General features: G+C 40.5%; 1 protein-coding gene across 1 annotated transcript; it reads right to left on the bottom strand.

The window, feature by feature from the left end:
• Positions 1–761: 761 nt before the first annotated feature.
• Positions 762–16485, bottom strand: LOC132210668 (tyrosine-protein phosphatase non-receptor type substrate 1-like). The gene is made up of 8 exons (XM_059651800.1): positions 16374–16485; positions 14440–14649; positions 7308–7616; positions 5485–5790; positions 3892–4005; positions 3442–3488; positions 1108–1218; positions 762–964 (listed from the first exon to the last, which is right to left on the bottom strand). Exons 1-8 carry the CDS (start codon positions 16483–16485, stop codon positions 836–838), a joined length of 1338 nt encoding a protein of 445 aa, XP_059507783.1. The 3' UTR covers positions 762–835.
• Positions 16486–18447: the final 1962 nt, after the last annotated feature.

Raw genomic sequence — 18447 nt, 5'->3', positions numbered from 1 at the left:
AGAGCCTTGCTTCCACGATCTTTTGAGAAAGAGTGTTCCAAAAACTCCTCGACTTCTGAAACAAGTACATGTGTAATGCTGTTTTAAAGGGTCAACCTCTGATTTTTTTTTAAACCATGGTTCCTAGTGCTAATGTTCCCATGGAAGGATCTTGTCAAGATCCCCTAAAATTTTAACTGTTCCAATTAATCTAACTGTTTCTCTTTCCAGCTGCCCAAGAAGAAGAAACTGCCAATTATTAACTTCAGCAAATTAACTAAGCAAAATGAACCATCATAATGTCATGCAGATTAGCAATCACATCTCTTTAGCTTTCTCAATATGGAAAAGCACACAAACATTTTCACAGGAACAGCAAGAGGACAAACAGGATTAAAACTACTGGCACAATGAAAGCAGAATGAAGTATCAATTCATGCCAGAAAAGACAGTGAAATATAAACAAGTTAAAGACAATTAACTGAAAGAAACCTTGTGAGAATTTGTCACATAGTACAAATGGAATTATAAATACCTGATGGCATACAACCACAGAAAATATTCTCGAAAATAATTTTAATGATTATTATGTCAAACTTTGTGCAGATTTAAAGGGAATAAGGAGATCCTTGACAATTGGAAGTAATTGAATTGCGAGTTTTAGTTGTAACTGTTCGAGCTAAAACAAAGTAGATCCAGGTGACATTACTTGAAGGGAAGAAATTATTCAACAGTTTTGCAAAATTATGCCAGACTTACATGAGGAAAACAACAGCCTAAAATTGATAAAAAGCATAAAAGTCTCAGTGATATATTGTGTGCTTCTATCTTTTATGAGTATTTTTGTTTCCCCAATTTAGTTTCTGCTTTTCACCGCTGCATACACTGGACTTTTTTCTTGGTTTTTGGATTTTGATGATGTACTGGAATCATTGGATTTCAGAGCAAGGTAAGTCAGTCTGCCGTCTGCCATGCTGTGTTTTGTCTGAAAAATAACATTGAGACTGAATTATCATTTATTTAAATCATTCTAGATGAAAATTATACAAAGCAATTTTCAATATCATCTCCAGATCAACACTTGCTGATGAATAAACTGAGTATTTACATATATGACCTGAAATGTACCTCTGCATACACTGTGATTTCTTCCTGTTGTTTCAGCATTATGCCATCCTCAGAGCCAACTAGATTAAGAGCAGCATATGTCAATTTATCATCAGGCATCTCTTCTTTTCTCTAGAAAGTCAATGTTTGGCTTATTAGGTTATTTTATTTTGGCGTCAAGAGACAAACGTACATTCTTAACAGGGACAATGAGCTTGTTGCACAATCTTTGCAAGCATTTCATTACAATTACAAAACTTTATAGTTTCTCACTCTGAACGTTTTCTTGCCAGGAACATCACACATAAAAACGACGAGCAAATGTTATTTTTGTTTTCAAATTTATTCATCTTCAAATTGTTTTAATTATGCAGAAGAGAAGGCTGCGTGTATCATTTTAAATAATTACCTTTTTGAATTCTGACAGACGGCTTTCTTTTTCATTGCATTCTGCTACAAATTGAGTATTCAGTACAGTTTATAAAAGTGGCAATTACTTGAAATAACTTATTAATATCTTTCATTTGGAGGGTGTATGAAACAGGTATTGACAGAACATTCTCTCACATTACACTTGTTCAATTAGTAAGTCAATTGGAGAAAAGGAACAAATGTGCTTACCACTGCTATTAGAAAAGTAATTTTAGAACCTCCCTTATCCCTTATGAATAAAGGAGGGTAATTATTTGAATCGGCCATTTAAATGTTAATAAATGAACGCATTAAAGCCTGAAGTGAACACCAAGGTGCAGCGCAATTTCAAAGCATTTTGAAGTAAATTACTGATATTTTAAGTTGGAAGATGTGTCAACTATTTAGGGAGGAACAAGTTCAGGTTAGTGACAAAGCAAAAAAAAATGTTACAAGTACAATGCGCTTTTGTCTGAAAAGTAAACCACAATATTTCATTGCTGTAAAAGGTACTCTTTGGTCTTCTGTGAGGTATTTCTCAATCATAGTTAATTTTGTCTTCACTTTTGATCTGATCCACTGTTTATCAAACAATGAAGCACAGGTTCAGCATTGCATCTGGACATCAGAGGACTTTATTCCGTTACCTCCAACAGTGCAGGTGCAACATTTCACAGAAAGACGTGCAGTAACGAAAAAAAAACTTTGTTCGGGTTTTGTGAAGACCCCAAGAAAGAAATTTAACTTTTGCTACACCTCCAGTACAGAAACGAGTCATTTCCGCACCACCAACTACTTTTAATGGTATGAGAGCCTCCGTGACAAGACGAGTATTTGGCGCCAATAACTGCTTACGATTAAGGTCCCAGAAGTTAACCGGCTTTCTCGATTTACTGCAGTCCAGGGAATTTCGTGACATTGTTGTCAGGGAGGGATTTCGGGGAAGTTTCTTTAAAATGGCAAGCTCAGACCCTCGACTGAAACTGAGACAATAAAGCCATTGAATTCATTAAAAGACTTCAACAGCTTTGAAAATGCATTTAAAGTAATTAAATATGCTGGTATGCAATGCACTCATTCGGAGTCAAGAACCACATGTGTAATTCATTTGCGTATTCTGACGTCGGCAACGTTTTACTTTAATTTTTAAGAGTTTAGACAAACTGTTCTCAGTTATTACTGAATTAGTCAACAGATAGGGAGCTTCCTTTCACAAGCCACTGATATACAATTTTTGAAAATTAAAAATGAGACGCGATTTCCTCACAATAATTCGTCTATTTCTGTTTCAAGATAGCATGTTGTTGCAACACGTTGGACTCGCAGAGGGGCAACCTACAGTAAAAGTTATTTAAGGAAGCCAACTTGTGCAAGCTGTCCACAAAATATATTGAGTGCTTTGGTACAGGCGCTGGGTGGAAGTCAGACACAATCACCGAGCTTAGACTAGTGCATGAGTTAATTTTGAACGACGTAGAAAGGAAGGAGAGAACAAACATTTCTCTTTCGAATTAGAAAGCTCCCATTCAAAATAGTCATCAGCTCAATGTAATCAACATTGATTATAATGTCTGTAACCAATGTGGCAAAATTATTCAGCACACTGTCACTTGTTAATAATGAAAGAAAAGAAAAATCAAAGTTGCCTGTCAGCTTCAAACCTATGATTAATAGTTGAAAGTATCAGAAAAAGTTAATTGATACAGCTTACACATTTATAAACAAGTATGGTGATATAACATAGTTACAACTGTTTGTGAAATTTTCCATTATATCCTATTTCCTTTATTTTGTTTTTATTCAGCAGAAATTAAGCTTTTGAGAGCTTATGAAATCTTCAAGACTCATCTTGGCATGTTCAAAAGTCATATGCTGATTCCCAGTTTAAATTGTTCAATGAGACTTGAAAATTAAAATATAGAGAATGAAGAAAAATTGCCTCACCCCGTCTTCTTGCTGAGTTGGATTTCTTGAATTTTTGGTTTCCCGTCCTGAGAAATAAAAATGACAGAAGTTGACACAAAAAGGGTTGATATTTGTACTCAATGACAAACCAAAGAGACCAAAAGCAAGTCAACTAATATTTGGCAATTATAAACAGGGTATAACAGGACCAACAGTTTCGCAATGTAGCTCTAAATGTTACACACAGATGCTTTGAATTTATGTTTTGAGGGTTGAAACTATGGAAACTTCTTTCAGCAATGAATTTTGATCTACACCAATAGAACTGAGCAAACTGAAGCTGCAAACCTTCTTCTTTTATAATTTGACGTGAAGCAAGGTATATATTTTGATGAGTTTTTATATAAAATAGTTGCTTAAGTTACATAGCTCAGAAGTTCAGTTCCCAATTATGTTAATTTAAATGAGACATTTTATCCCTGTTCATACCTTTGGATGTAAAGAACAGAAAACCCTTGGCCATCATCGGGACCAATATTAGAATTGCAAATGCACCAGCAGCACAACCAGCGGCGACAGTAACACTGATGTTCGAGGCAAAATCTGTAATGTTAATGTACATTCAAATTTAAGAGTCACAACATATACTGAAGATATACAGGTTAAAATGTCATGTACATCATTCTCAATCGTACTGCCTTGTAAATATGGCAAATATAGTGCTTGAAGTCTCAGCATTTCAATTTTTCAATTTTTCAGCTGATCCCGATGTAATCGGACACAAAATGTCTGGAATTTAGAGAAATAGGCAAATGTGGAAACTACCTCAACTATTGCCAAATTTGAAATGAACGGAAACAGAGCTAATTACAATTAGTGTTCAGCCCTCGAAGCTATGTCACTAAATATTAAATCATTTGGTGGGAGTTGAATCGGATTGCGTACAAAATGTCTGAAAAAAATAAATCTTCAAACCTGCTTCCCGATTTCCTTCAGATTCACATGGAGGTAAACTTCAGTTAAAATAATTTTAATCTCTCTGCAGTTACAACCCAATCAGCTATGAATCAAAGGTCAGCAACTAATCAAGTATGTGGCGCTCTGGTGAATGAGGAATTAAACTGAAGCTGCTTGGTTGAGTGCTGCTATATCATAGAGTCATGGAGATTTACAGCATGGAAACAAGCCCTTCATCCCAACTTTTCTGTGCTGCCTAGTTTTCACAATTAAACTAGTCCCAGGTGCTGCATTTCATCCGTGTCCCTCCATGCCTAACCCATCCATTTACCTGTTCAAATGTTCCTTAAGTGACAAAACGGTGTTGCTTCTACTACTCCTCTAACAGCCCATCAAGACTCACCATCCTCATCGCTGTGTGAAAAAAAATGCTGCACTGGATTCTTTTGTATCTCTTTCCTCTCGCCTTAAACGATTGCCCTCTAGTTTTAGATTCCCCTAACATGGGGAAAAGCTGTTAGCTATCTACTTATCTGTGCCTGTCATGATTTTATAGACCTCTGCAAGGCACCCTTCAATCTGCTCTTCACCAGGGTGGAGAAAAGAGACCCAGCCTCTCCACACCCTCGTTGTAACTCAAACTTTCCAGTCTACATTGCATCCTAGGCAATATTTTCTGCACTCTTTCTAGTTTCATAAAATCCCTTTTGTAGGAGGGTGACAGAAGTGCACACAGTAACCTCTGTGGCCTGAACAAATTCAATACTGTTCACCTTTTGTGAAGAATTAACATTGATCATGCAGCCCTTTGCGCGTCAACAGTGTATGCAGAAAATAATTGTGCGACCATTGTTGAGGACTAATCCGTCATTTAATAAAGGCACATGTAATAATTATATATCAGCTCCAAACAGCACGAAGAAAGAAAACTTAAATCCATACAATAGGGCCTGATTTCAACTTTGATTTAATCGCATACAAATAACTGTATTTTGATGTTATCACATACAAATAACTGTATTTTGATGTTATCACATACAAAAAACTGCCAAAATCATTTTCTACATATTTACCCATTTGAATGACATGTGAGCATTCAATGTTCCACATACTATGAAATATTACCTTTATTTATCACAGTATAGCTGGCATTTGCTGGAAATGAGCTTGAAACGTGATATACTTGACAGGTGTAAGCTGTCCCACTCTCGACTGCCTCTCGCAACTCTAAGGTGCTGACGACTTCATAAAGACCCTCAGGCTTTGCCAGCTGTTCATTCCTAAATCCTGTCAATATCTTTGTACCATTTTTGAACCAAGTAAGGTTAAAGTCTTTCGGGTAAAAGTCAGACGTCCTGCACTGGAGTCGAAGAGAAGCAGAAAAAAGATCTTCCGATGGAACAGAGACAATTTTCAGAGGAGCTGGTAGAGCTGAATGGTGAATAACACAAATTAAATAAATTGACTTTGCATCTTCTGCAAAAATATATTTTTTATGTTACCAAAACATCTTATTTCCAGCACGAAAGTTGTATTAATTATTGCTATGAACAGTACATAAAATTGATATTCCATTTATCAGCTTAAAAAATCTCTCGAATGCTTTCCATACACCTCCTGCATATGTAGAAAAAAGAGTTTCCAGAATTTGTCTCTGCTTAATAACAGGAACATGATTGATTTGTCATACTGCACCTTTCTTTTGCAAACAGGATGAGGAATCGGACCTGGATTCAATAAATTTAACAAAAGCCATCCAAGTGATGGGGCTGAGAACTTGGCTCTCTTCATGAGGTAAGAAACATTTCAAAATGCATAGTACTACAAACAACTTCAAGGATATTCATTCCGTAACTCTATATTCATATACAACGTAAAACTTGAGAGTACTGCAATCAATTTTGCTGCAAAATGCATAAATGCAAATAAGCTAAATGCATAAAACTGAAACAACCCATGATCAAGTGCAGCAAGAACTGAACACCATCCGGGTTTGAGCTGAAAGTTACCAGGAATGTGCAGGCCACACAAATGCCAGGCAAACACCATCTCCAATAAGAAACAATCTAACATTCAGTGGCATCACACAATCAGTTGAGTTCCCCACGATCTACATTTTGGAGGTGACCATTGAGCAAAAACAGAACTGGGTGAGCCATATAAATGGAACCGCAGGTCAGAGGCTGGGAATACCGCAGCAAGTAACTCAACTGTTGACTCCCCAAAGCCTGTCCATCATCTGCAAGGCACAAGTCAGCAGTGTGTTGGAATGTTCCCCAGTTGCCTGCACGCCAGCAGGTCCAAAAGCACTTAAGAAGTTTGACACCATCCAGTAAAAAGTCACTCACTCACTGATTGGCACCACATTCAGTCACTCCACCACATATACTCAGCAGCAGCAGCGTGTAACTTCTAAGATGCACCGCAGAAATTCACCAAAAGCCCTCAGTCAACACCTTCCAAACGCACGATCACTACCATCTAGAAGGGCAAGGGCAGTAAGTATTTGGAAACACCACCAGCTGCCAGTTTCTCCCAAGCCACTCACCATGCTGACTTGGAAATATAGCACTGTTCCTTCACTGACACTGGGTGAAAATCCTGTAATTTCCCCCTAATCGCATTGTGATTCTACTTCCAGCACATGGGCTGCAGCTGTTCAAGAAGGCAGCTCACCACCATCTTGTCAAGGGCAACTAGGGACACGCAATAAATGCTGGGCAGCCACTGATGCCCACATCCCACAAGGGATTTATTTTTAACACAGAGTAGATCTCAAATTTTGAGGATTTCCTGGTTCTCCAAGGTCTCCATTTTCTTTAACGTTTCATTTTAAACAACTGCCAATATTATACGCAAAATGTCTGTGTCTAATACATTGTTTTGATTCCTGTTTTAGATTGTTTTCAAGCAGCTAAGACTCCGTGTTTATCTGCGGTGACACTTACCATATACAATAAGTTGCACAGCAGCTTGCCCAAGCTTTTGTTTCTGATATGCGACTGCACAGTGATACGTTCCAGCGTCCCGGACTGTCACGTTCAGGAGTTTAAGGGAGGCTTCTCCTCTAATTACACGGAAGAGCTTTTTGCTGTCCTCCTGCAGAACGGTTTTATTATCTTCTTTCCACCAGTAAGCTGTAACATTTGAATAATCAAATTCGGCGGAGAAAGTACAGTGCATGAGAACTGATGAACCTCCCTGCACCGTTTTTCGCGTAAGGTCCGGATTCACTTTGGCGGAATTGCCCACAGCAGCTGTCAACCAAGGAAACACATAGATTGAACACGAAGGACAGTCTGCACCACCTCAGTAACATCTTTATTCCAGGCCATTGATGCAACAGCAATCTACCACATTTTACTCTTCGACTAATTCTCCCATTTTAAACTATTGTCCTAATTGAATGTTACATTTTTTTCTGACAGACCCAGTGACAAATGAGTTCTGGGAATAACTGACTTGAAAAAAGAAAGACAACAAGAATGAAAAATATCCATTTATTTATCAAATCTACCTGTAAGTTTACATTGTGTCTTCCTTATGATCAGTGAATGCACAGCAAAAGAAATATATACCTCCGCATAAGATGCACAGCAGACGGACATCCCACAGTGATTGGCACGTAGACATATTGGCAGCGAAAATCTGAGACCATTAGTTGTGACTGAGAACAGGACTGACAAATGCTTCTTAAATGCTCAGCTGTGTCTCCAACTTATTCATGTATGCATGTGTGCGTCAATGAGCACATGACTACTTTCTGAGTGTAAAAAACGCACGCCTTCTCAAATAAGATCTGTTGGTTTTGCAGCTGGAAGCTGCTACAAAAATTATGACACTAGAGGAGGTATAGACGGTATTTGGGAGGTTGTTGTTGAGACGTGATTGGATTGGATGGGATGAAGATTTTAACACGGAAAGAATATGAGTCTGAGGGGGAATTTCATTGGAATGCACAAAACTGAGATGGGCCGGTGGGGAAAATGTCAGTGACCTTCATATTGATGTCAGTGAGGCGGGGGTGATAGACTTAGAGACATTGATGGAAAAGTTTGAGGGGGTGATGATGAAACAATTTATCCCCGAGTGTGCTAGCAATGTGGAACCTGTTGCCTGAACAGATATCAGTGACAGGCACCTTTATCCCTTTTACAAGTTGTCTTTGCTCGAATGTGCAGTTGAAATGCTATAATCTGCAAGGCTTCACACTGAATCCTCGATAGTATGCTTTGATTTGTTGGCTCCTTGTTCGGCAGACACGGACAAGTGCTTTTGCTTTTCAGTGTTGTTAGCTTCTTAAAATGAAATGTTGGGAAGAAGCTGCCCACTGCAACTGTAGCAATTTGAAGGACATGGAGGAGAAACTGCTGCTACATCTTGGAATGCAAGGAGGAAAGTGGGGCTCAATTATAAATCTCTCACCCATAGCATCCTGAAGAAACGAGCAGCAATATCAGATTACCCTGCCGAAATCCTGTTTCTTATTACCTTTTAAGTGCCTCTACGAATTTAAAATCGAGAGCACTTGATCTTCCTGTTGGGTTCGTTACGTTGTTTCAGAGATAGCAGGAACTGAAGATGCTGGAGAATCTGAGATAAGAAGGTGTAGAGCAGGATGAACACAGCAGGCCAAGCAGCATCAGAGGAGCAGGAAGACTGACGTTTGTTCATCCAGCTCTACATTTTGTCTTCTCGGGTTCGTTACGTTATTCTGTTTAAATATATTTAGAAGTCTTGTAATTTGTGACATTGTTTCATCATTCGACGTGACATACAAGCTGGTTATTGAATGATTCATTTATCGCATTGTGCTGGTGCTTCGGCAACTTTCTTTCCAATGCTCCACCTGAGTGCTGTCAAGAAATACTCTCATCGTAAGGAAACCGCATTGAGTATTTTCGGTCTCGGGAATCTGTCAACTCCACGGCTTAAAAGGATCTAGGACCATGTAAAGGCCGAAAAGCGGTGATTGCTTTTATATGTTGTGATCCTTTTTAATATAGATGTTCGGAAGGGAGCTCAGTATGAAATGAATGTTTTCAATTTAAACATACCACAGGTTTGCTGCTCATATGTGCTACTCATATTAATTCGCTGTCTTTACCAATGCCTGTCAATGACTGCCGAGATCAGTTTGTTTCTTTCTGAAGTGCTAATATTACGTGTAAGGTAAAATGATAATTTAAAACAGTGTTTTCAGATTAAATATGCTGCTTTGTCCTGGACGTTGCTACTCTCTGGAGTTCTGTCACAACTGCTTTCATCTCGGTAATGGTAACTGGAAATGCTCCATAATATTATGCAATTGTACCCTTTGGATAGAAGATAGGCAGTCATCAGTTATGATATGGGTCACCTACCTTGGAATTGTAATCATCTGAGTTTCGCCTGGATAAAAATTACCTATTCTCTTTGCAACATATTGGATGGATCTGAGCCACACTGAGTGCACCAGTTCCTGAAGAAGGATCAACACCAGTTTCTTAAGGACAATTAACTGTGAACAATCAGTGAGATGACCAGCTATGTACACATCAGGTAAAAAAAAACATGAATTCCATTTGACAATATTCAGTGGAACAAGTCCAGTACATTATTAAATCAGAAACAAGGTAGTTTTGGAGACAACTCAAATTTAAATTTTCCAGCCGAGAATCGATATGTGTGAGCTATGCTTTATAATTTAAGAAATCCTCTATTACTGGAGATCATGTGGACTGACTTGACCTGTCTTCAGCGTTACGTTTGTGATGTGTGGTCTTCCAGGTGTTGCTGTGTTGTCACAATACTGGACTTTTCTAGAAACTGTTGAAATTTATTTTGAAATTTAAGCCATGAGATTTGAATCATAACTTGACCCAGTTGTTAAAAAGTTGGTGTCTTCTTGTCCTGTCATGTATGTGTTTTCTTGTTTTCCATTGATCAATAAATGTGAAATGACTGACTGCAGAAATGGGATCTGCTGCAATGGTGTTCGGATCATTTAACATGAGTTTGAAAGAGAGCCAGCAAATCTGCAGTTCATTGACAAAATATGTAAGTAATTGAAATCTAAAACATCCCAAAGCTTAGATGCTCAATAATATTAGAACTAAATTAAACACTTATGATTTTAAAGGCGTTTTGTTTTTGTATTCATTGATCGGATGAAGACATCACAGACTCAGCCAACATTTATTGCCCATCCCTAATTGCCCAGAGTGTATGTAAGAGTCAACCTCATTCCTGTAGGTCTGGAGTCACAGGTAGATCAGTCCAGGTAAAGAAGGCCATTTTATTCCCGAAAGGACGAAAGTGAACGAGATGGGATTTTCCTGACAATTGTACAATGGTCTCATGGTTATCGTTAGACTCTTAATTCCAGATTTTTTGTTGAATTCAAATTCCACCATCTTCCATCATGGGATTCAAACCCAGGTCCCTAGAACATTACCTGGGCATCTGGATTAACAGTCCAGTGATAATATCATTAGACCATCACCTCCCTGTGTTTCATGTATTGAGCTCAGCTCTACAATATTTCAACTTGCCTATAAGCTCAGTTGAATGGTATGTCTTGCACAATAAACCAACATGTCAATGGTTCCAAGTTGCACAATTTCTCAGCACAAACCTGTTGTCAGTTACCACAGATGGTAGCTTACTTTGATGGAGTGACATTAACACGGTTGTGCAGATATGCATGCCACCATGTGGTGTATTTTTTAATTGATTAGAAATGCATTAAGTAGTTTTCAGCAAAGAAGAAATTATCGATAAATGAAAAATGTTTGAAAAAACAATTGGCTTTCTGGCATCTAAGAAATATTTCTCGCTCCACATTCACCTTTGGCGACTGCCCAGTTTTGAAGCGTGATAAAATGTATTGTAATAAAATGTGCAGGAAAATAATCAAATAAACAAGCACAAGTTACTTTTATTCATTCTCCAATGCAATGGCATTCATTGGGAATTTCCATGAAGCTGAGTTCTTCCAGTCCCTGAATACTTGCAGACTGGGTGCAACTGGGATGTCTAGACGTCATGACTTACTACATGTGTTAAGTGTCTGGGAAGTTGATGATTTCAGAGGGAAATCACCTGGTATGAGGATCTGACTGAAACTGATCACACTCTGAATTAGAGTCGGGGGCTTCAGAGGGTTCTAGTTAACCTAGCAGCTCTGAGGAAGGGTCATACTCGATGGGAAATGTTAACACTATTTCTTTCTGTTTGCACAAGTGTTGCCAAACATGTTGAGGTTTGCAAGCATTATGTTTGTTACTTACCTGTTACTTCTTAATTAAATGAAAACTGTTGAGACAAAAACATTGAAGACTTTCAAGAAACATGTAGATATAGTTTTTAATGGATCATTGTATATGGACAGAAAGCAGGAACAGGGGATTGAATTAGATGATCGTTTTTCAAGGACCTCAACTTCCTCCCCCACAGTGGCCGAGAACGCCCTTGACCATGTCTCCCGCATTTCCTGCAATGCATCCCTCACACCCCGTCTCCACAATAACAACCAAAAGATAATACCCCTCGTCCTCACATATCACCCTATCAACCTGCCAGTTCAACACATCGTCCTCTGGTATTTCTGCCATTTGCAATCCAAACCCATCACCATTTCTCATTCCCCACCCTTATCTGCTTTCCGGAGGGACCACTCTCTCCATGACTCACTTGTCCGCTCCGCACTCCCCTCCAGCCCCACCACACCCAGCACATTTCCCTGCAACCACAGGAAGTGCTACACCTGCCACAGCACCTCCTCCCTCACCCCATCCCTGGCCCTAAGAACACCCTCCACATCAAGCAGAGGTTCACTTGCACATCTGCTAACGTGGTATACTGCATCCGCTGTTCCCATTGTGGCCTCCTCTACATCGGGGAAACCAAGTGTAGTCTTGGGGGCAGCTTTGCAGAACACCTACGCTTGGTTCGCAATAAACAGCTGCATCTTCCAGTCGAAAACCATTTCAACTCCCCCTCATGTTCCTCAGACGACATGTCCATCCTGGGCCTCCTGCAGTGCCACAACGATGTTGCCTGAAGGTTTCAGGAATAGCAACTCATATTCCGCTTGCGAACCCTGCAGCCCTTTGGTATCAATGTGGATTTCTCAAGGTTCAAAGTCTCCCCTCCCACCACTGCATCCCAAAACCAGCCCAACTCATCCCCGCCTCCCTAACCTGTTCTTCCTCCCACTTATCCTTTCCTCCCACTTCAAGCCCCACCTGAATCTCCTACGTAGTAGCCTCATCCTGCCCACTTCATCTGTCCATCCTCCCTGGACTGACCTATCTCCTCCCTACCTCCCCACCTACACTCACCTTTATTGACTCCACCCCTGCCTCTTGGACTTCTCTGTCCCTCCACCTGTCTTCTCCTCTATCCATCTTCAATCTGCCTCCCCCTCTCTCCCTATTTATTTCAGAATCCTCTTCCCCACCCCCATTTCTAATAAAGTGTCTAGGCCTGAAAGATCAGCTTTCCTGCTCTAAAGATGCTGTTTGGTCTGCTGTGTTCATCCAGCTCCACACCTTGTTATCACCTTTGGTGAATGCCCAGTTTGAGGCATGGTAAAATGTCGTGTAATAAAATGTGCAGGAAAAAAAACATCATATTAACAAGCACGAGTTGAATTTATTCATTCACCAACACCACGAGAACCAATGGGAATTTGTACGAAGCTCAGTTTTTCCAGAGATAATAGGAAATGCAGATGCTGGAGAATCCAAAATAACAAGCTGTAGAGCTGGATGAGCACAGCAGGCCAAGCAGCAGAGAAAGATGCTGTTTGGCCTGCTGTGTTCATCTAGCAGTACACCTTGTTATCTCAGTTCTTCCAGTCCCTGGATACTCGGTGACTAGGTGCAACTGGGATGTCTGGAAGTTGTGACTTACTGATATTGTGTTAAGTGTCTGGGAAGTTTACATTTCCAGTTAGAAGTCATCTGGTGCCTGGAGCTCCCTGAAACAGATCACACTCTGAGTTATAGACGCGGGCTTCAGGGGGTTCCAGCTAACTTAGCAGCTCTGAAGAAGAGTCATACTGGACAGGAAATATTAACTCGATATCTTTGTGTTTGCACAGGTGCTGCCAAACATGCTGAGATTATTGAGCATTATCTCTGATTGTTATGTACCTGTTTCTTGTGAATTACATGGAAGCTGTAGATATAGGTTTTAATGGATCATTGGATACAGAGAGAAAGCAGGAACAGGGGACTGAATTGGATGATACGCCAAGATCATACAGATTCGACCGCGCTCAAAGAACGGAATGGCTTACTCCCGCTCCTACACTCTACGTTTCTGTGTCACAAGGGAAAAAAAAACTATCAGAATAAAACTTGCTTTGACTCCTGTGTAATGAAAAATCTGACTCCTGTTTAACAGACCCCATTCCACCCTGAGAGACAGCTCCATCTTACCAGATCTGTTTAACTTGGACCCTCCAGGAAACTGATCCTCACCCAAAGGGACTAAGCACTGCGTACAAATGTCTAACACTCCCACCACAGACTTAGACATCTCATCCCATCCAACCCATCTTCCCCTCTCATTCGTAAACCTCCTGTCACTGCTCCTCATCAACCTTTCTCCATAACTCCTCACCCACCTGCTATGCTTACCTCTGATGCATTTGTTCCTCTCAAACACCACCATCATGACTGATTTTGATCTGAATTCCCTAACACTAATTTTACATTTAGTCATTATACTTCATATGTTCGGCAAAAGATTCTGTTTCACCGTATCTGTCCTTTCTGACATTTATTTTGTGTTTTCCTCTGTACCAGTTGAATCGTGGAACTTCCAAGTAATACACCCACATATTGTGAAATGCCCTCCCTATTTAACACTTTAACTGCACTGCACCTTTACTGAAAGTGAGATACATCACCACATCCTGCCTAGGTTTGAACTGCTGGCACTGGTATTCTGGAAATATACATTCCTCCCCTTATGGTTCAGCATTCTGAAGAATAAAACTTACTAATTTTGAAAAATGATATATGATCAAAAAATTAAAAATTGACAAAGTCACAAGTTAACATTTTTGCTAATATTCGAACAGCTTACTTTCATTTCTCATTGTTACAATTTTTATCACATTCTTAAATAAATTACACGTTGCATCAAAACATCTGACACCTGCATTGCAGAGCCACAGCTGGTGGAGGTCGGAGAGTTTATTTGAGTCTGATGTTTGTTGATGAAACTGCCCTTGAACGGTAACATGAACCATGGTGTGATGATCTCCAGGTAGATATGGGCGTAACAGTCCCAAACCTAAACAATAAACAATAAACATGCTGATGCGAGATTCAGAGTCACATTTTTTTAACTGCAAGGAAAGCTGCCTTTTGGCATTATGTGTGTGTGTTGGTCATTGAGCACTGACTTACTTAAATCACATTTCCCAGCACTTGGCCTGTATCCTTGTATGCTGCATGGTTTCAAGTACTCACCTAATTCTTTTCTGAAATGTCTTGCGGTTTCCAACGTCTATTACTCTTTTAGACAGTTAGCTCAAGATACTCACAACTCTTTGAAATGACATTTATTTTGTGTTTTCCTCTGTACCCTCTAAATCCTCTAAATCATGTGCTCCTCAACATTAATTTATGCACCTTGTCTTTGATGCCTCTACTAAGGGGAAATGTTTATCCCTATCTGCCTTATTTATGCTCCTAATAACTGTCCACACTGCTGCAACAGATTTTTAATGACATGAGGTTTCAAACATATCAACAACCTGGAAAAATGACAACATACTGCATACATGTCATCGAATGCATTTTTAAATGCAACTGAACTATGGGGCTGACGCAAAGTTTGAGTCAATATTTAACTTGATTTCAGCCCTGTGTTATTTAAGAAGCGATAAAAATTAAGATAGTTATCCTTTGAGCTTGGAATAGCATTTGCTTTCTGATGTTGGTTAGAATTTCTTCTTTTCTTTGATATTACTCCCCTGCAAGATGTCCATGAGTATTGCATAAAACCTGGTGTCGAGTCATGGACTTGTACAACACACAAACAGACCATTCAGTGCAACTCATTCATGCCGACCAGATGTCCTAAATTAATCTAGTCCCATTTGTCAGTACTTGACCCACATTCCTCTAAACCCTTCCTATACATGGACCCAGCAAGGTGCCTTTTAAATGTTGGAATTGCTCCAGCCACCACCACTTTGTCTGGCAGTTCAGTCCAGACATGCACCACACTCTGTGGGAAAATGTTGTCCCTGAAGTTGCTTTTAAAGGTTTTCCTCTCATCTAAAACACATGCCCTCAAGTGTTTGTCACCCCTACCCTGGAGAAAAGTCCTTTGCAGTTCACTGTACCCATGCCCCTCATGATTTTATAAACGTCTATAAGGTCACTCCTCAGTCTCTGATACTGCAGGAAAGATGGCCCCTGTCTACTCAGCTTCTCTCAACAGCTCAAACATTCCAACCCCAGCAACATCATCAAACAAAATAGATGGACTCTGTGATAGCTAAACAGTATTGTTGATGGAGACTAAATGTTTTGATTGATCAAATGTAATGTTAGCTCATTCAATAATGGATATCAGTCTGAGAGTTTTTGGATAGCGCGTTGGGTTCGAATAAGGTGATTATGACCTTACATCTAGTATCCTAAAATATACATTTGGGAATGGATACGATGTTTCATGATGTTGACCTTCAGAAGCAACATGATTATGAGAAATGGCAGTAATTGGAAAGACCCCTTGATAGCTCTAAACATCACGTGGTGGAAATGTACAACATTCCACAGCAAACTGGGGATTGAGTACCTAGAGTTTTGCTCTGTTGCCATTCATTTTAAAATCTGGAAATAGGTCAGGAAGAATGAAGCGGGTGGGGCATATTCAGGTTGGAAGACAGTCTCGGTCTGTTGGAGGAAAGTCAGAGATGAGGTGACCTGGAGAATTTATTGATTGTTTGTGTAATGATTGGAACCAGGTGAATCATATTGAGGTCCTTGACTGAAGCTGTTAACCTGCACCAATCAGGGAGCCCTGGCTGACCAATTTACACAGGGCAAGCTGCTGCTGTACACCAACTGCCTCTTCTCCTTCACCCACTGCCTGAGCACACCTTGCTGTGCCCATTTACTACTGGGTGGCAGGGACCCACAGTCGACGGTTCTCTACGCAGGAGCCCTCCCGCTTTGCCTCGGGCACTTAGGGACAGGGTGTTGCACACAGCAGTCCCATGGAACTGCAGATTGCGGTTTTTCATGGATTCCCAGCCCAGTCTATTTTGTGGCACTGTGGAGGCCATGACCATGTGGATATTGGGTGTGGGCATTTGCACTCCCTTTTCAGCTATCTTAAAGCCCTCCTTTTATGTTTCTGGCTGCACTTCAGCCCCACGCTCCTGATCTTTGGGCACCCGGTGTGGAGAGGGGCAAGTGGGTCACAGGATCTCCTCGTGGGTCTGCTCCTGGGTCTGGCCAAGCAGGTCATTAACAGGTCCAGGCAGCGGGCCGTGGGGGGGACCATTTGCACTGACTGTCTGATCCTCATCCGTGGCTATGTTTGAGCTCGGGTCTCTCTGGAAAAGGACCACACGTTGTGCGCAGAAATTCTTGAAGCCTTTAGGGAGCAGTGGGCACCGCGGGGGCTTAGGCCCTTCATCTGCCCTTCCAATTCTGTTTAGAATTGATCCCTACCCTCCCTTTCACATTTTTCTCACACGAACATTGCCACTGCTGGGGTTCTGCACATCACTGGTGGTGTGATATTAATAAATTTATTTGAAGAAGTAATGTTTTTACTGAGTCTTGCACCTGCACACACACAACATGGGCGCTGGGGAAAATAAACACTACTTCTGTATATATGGGGTTATAAACAAAAGAAAAAAAACATGAACAGGGCATTTAGAATCTCTTCCCTTCAGGCTGATTCTGAGCTGGCTGACCACAGCCAGTGTACTGTGCACATGGAAGTAAAGGGGGACTTGGTGATGGCATGCCTCCCTCCGTGCAGTTATCTCAATTTTTCTCAAGTAAATGAGAAATACAACAGATTTAACAGATGGTGGGAATGTGTCTAAGGACAGTTAGCCATTAGTATTCTCAGAAACATGTGTAGTCTCCTGCTGGTCTCTCATGCATGAAGGAGCTTTTCCATCTCTACAGGATTGTGCAATGTACTGAAGGCTCATCAACAGGTATTAAACTTAGCACACATTTGCAAATCAATATCACATGATGCTATTTAGATAACATTCATGCAGAATTTCACCAAAATTCCAGTTAATTCAGAAAACCAAATAGAAAATCAGTTAGGTACTGAACTTCATTACAAACATCGACAATACGTTACTTTCCCCATTTCATTTTTGATCACCATTCTCCCCCCTCTCTCCCCAGCCACCACCCATCTGCTGTAGATTTACCCACACAAGTAGCTGTTCCAACCTCTCTTGCATCGCCCTTATTCATGCCTGAAACTTATAAACCCTGTTATGTTGAGCTGCTAATAATGCCCTTCCTTTACCCATGTCTCGGTTATTGCAACTGTTCGGGCCACCCATGGGTGAAGGTGGTTCTCAGTTGACATCAAATGGCTTTGGAAGATTTCTGGCTAAAACAATCTGGTGTTTGAAGTCAAACTGTACGCTAGAGCAGTTAGCTGTCTTCATGGAAGGAATATAACCACGGGAACAAGATTAGAATTATGGAAGTTCAGAGTGGAAGCAGGCCATTTGGCTCATAAAGCCCACACTGACCCTCCAAAGCGTGTCCCACCAAGACCTAACACCCTTATCTATCTCTGAAGCTAATACACACAGCCTACATATCCTCTGGATACCATGAGCAATGTGTGATGTCCAATCCACCGACGCTGGTCATCTTCGAACTGTGAGAAGAAACCAGATCCCCTCGAGGAAACCCAAACAGATACGGGGAGAATGTGCAAATGTCACATATTGAGGAATCAAACCAGGATCCCTGGCACTGTGAGGCAGAACTGCTAACCACTGTGTTGCTCCATTAAGATGAAGATAAAATACAAAAAAAACTTTCGCAATGCATGCAGATGGCTCCTCTCGTTCCTAAGCGA

Source organism: Stegostoma tigrinum, chromosome 16 (genome assembly GCF_030684315.1).
Source record: "Stegostoma tigrinum isolate sSteTig4 chromosome 16, sSteTig4.hap1, whole genome shotgun sequence".
NCBI classification, from domain to species: Eukaryota; Metazoa; Chordata; class Chondrichthyes; order Orectolobiformes; family Stegostomatidae; genus Stegostoma; species Stegostoma tigrinum.
The sequence above is the reverse complement of the archived record's forward strand: the minus strand, read 5'-3'. Positions and strand labels throughout refer to the sequence as shown.

What these genes read in the sequence shown, in the direction of transcription:
- LOC132210668 (XM_059651800.1), bottom strand. Translation starts at nt 16,485, where the DNA reads ATGGGCACAGCAAGGTGTGCTCAGGCAGTGGGTGAAGGAGAAGAGGCA. An exon ending in TGTGCAACTTATTGTATATG is followed by an intron (nt 5,791 to 7,307) that starts GTAAGTGTCACC and finishes TTCACCATTCAG; the next exon opens with CTCTACCAGCTCCTCTGAAA. An exon ending in AAATCACAGTGTATGCAGAG is followed by an intron (nt 965 to 1,107) that starts GTACATTTCAGG and finishes GTTATTTTTCAG; the next exon opens with ACAAAACACAGCATGGCAGA.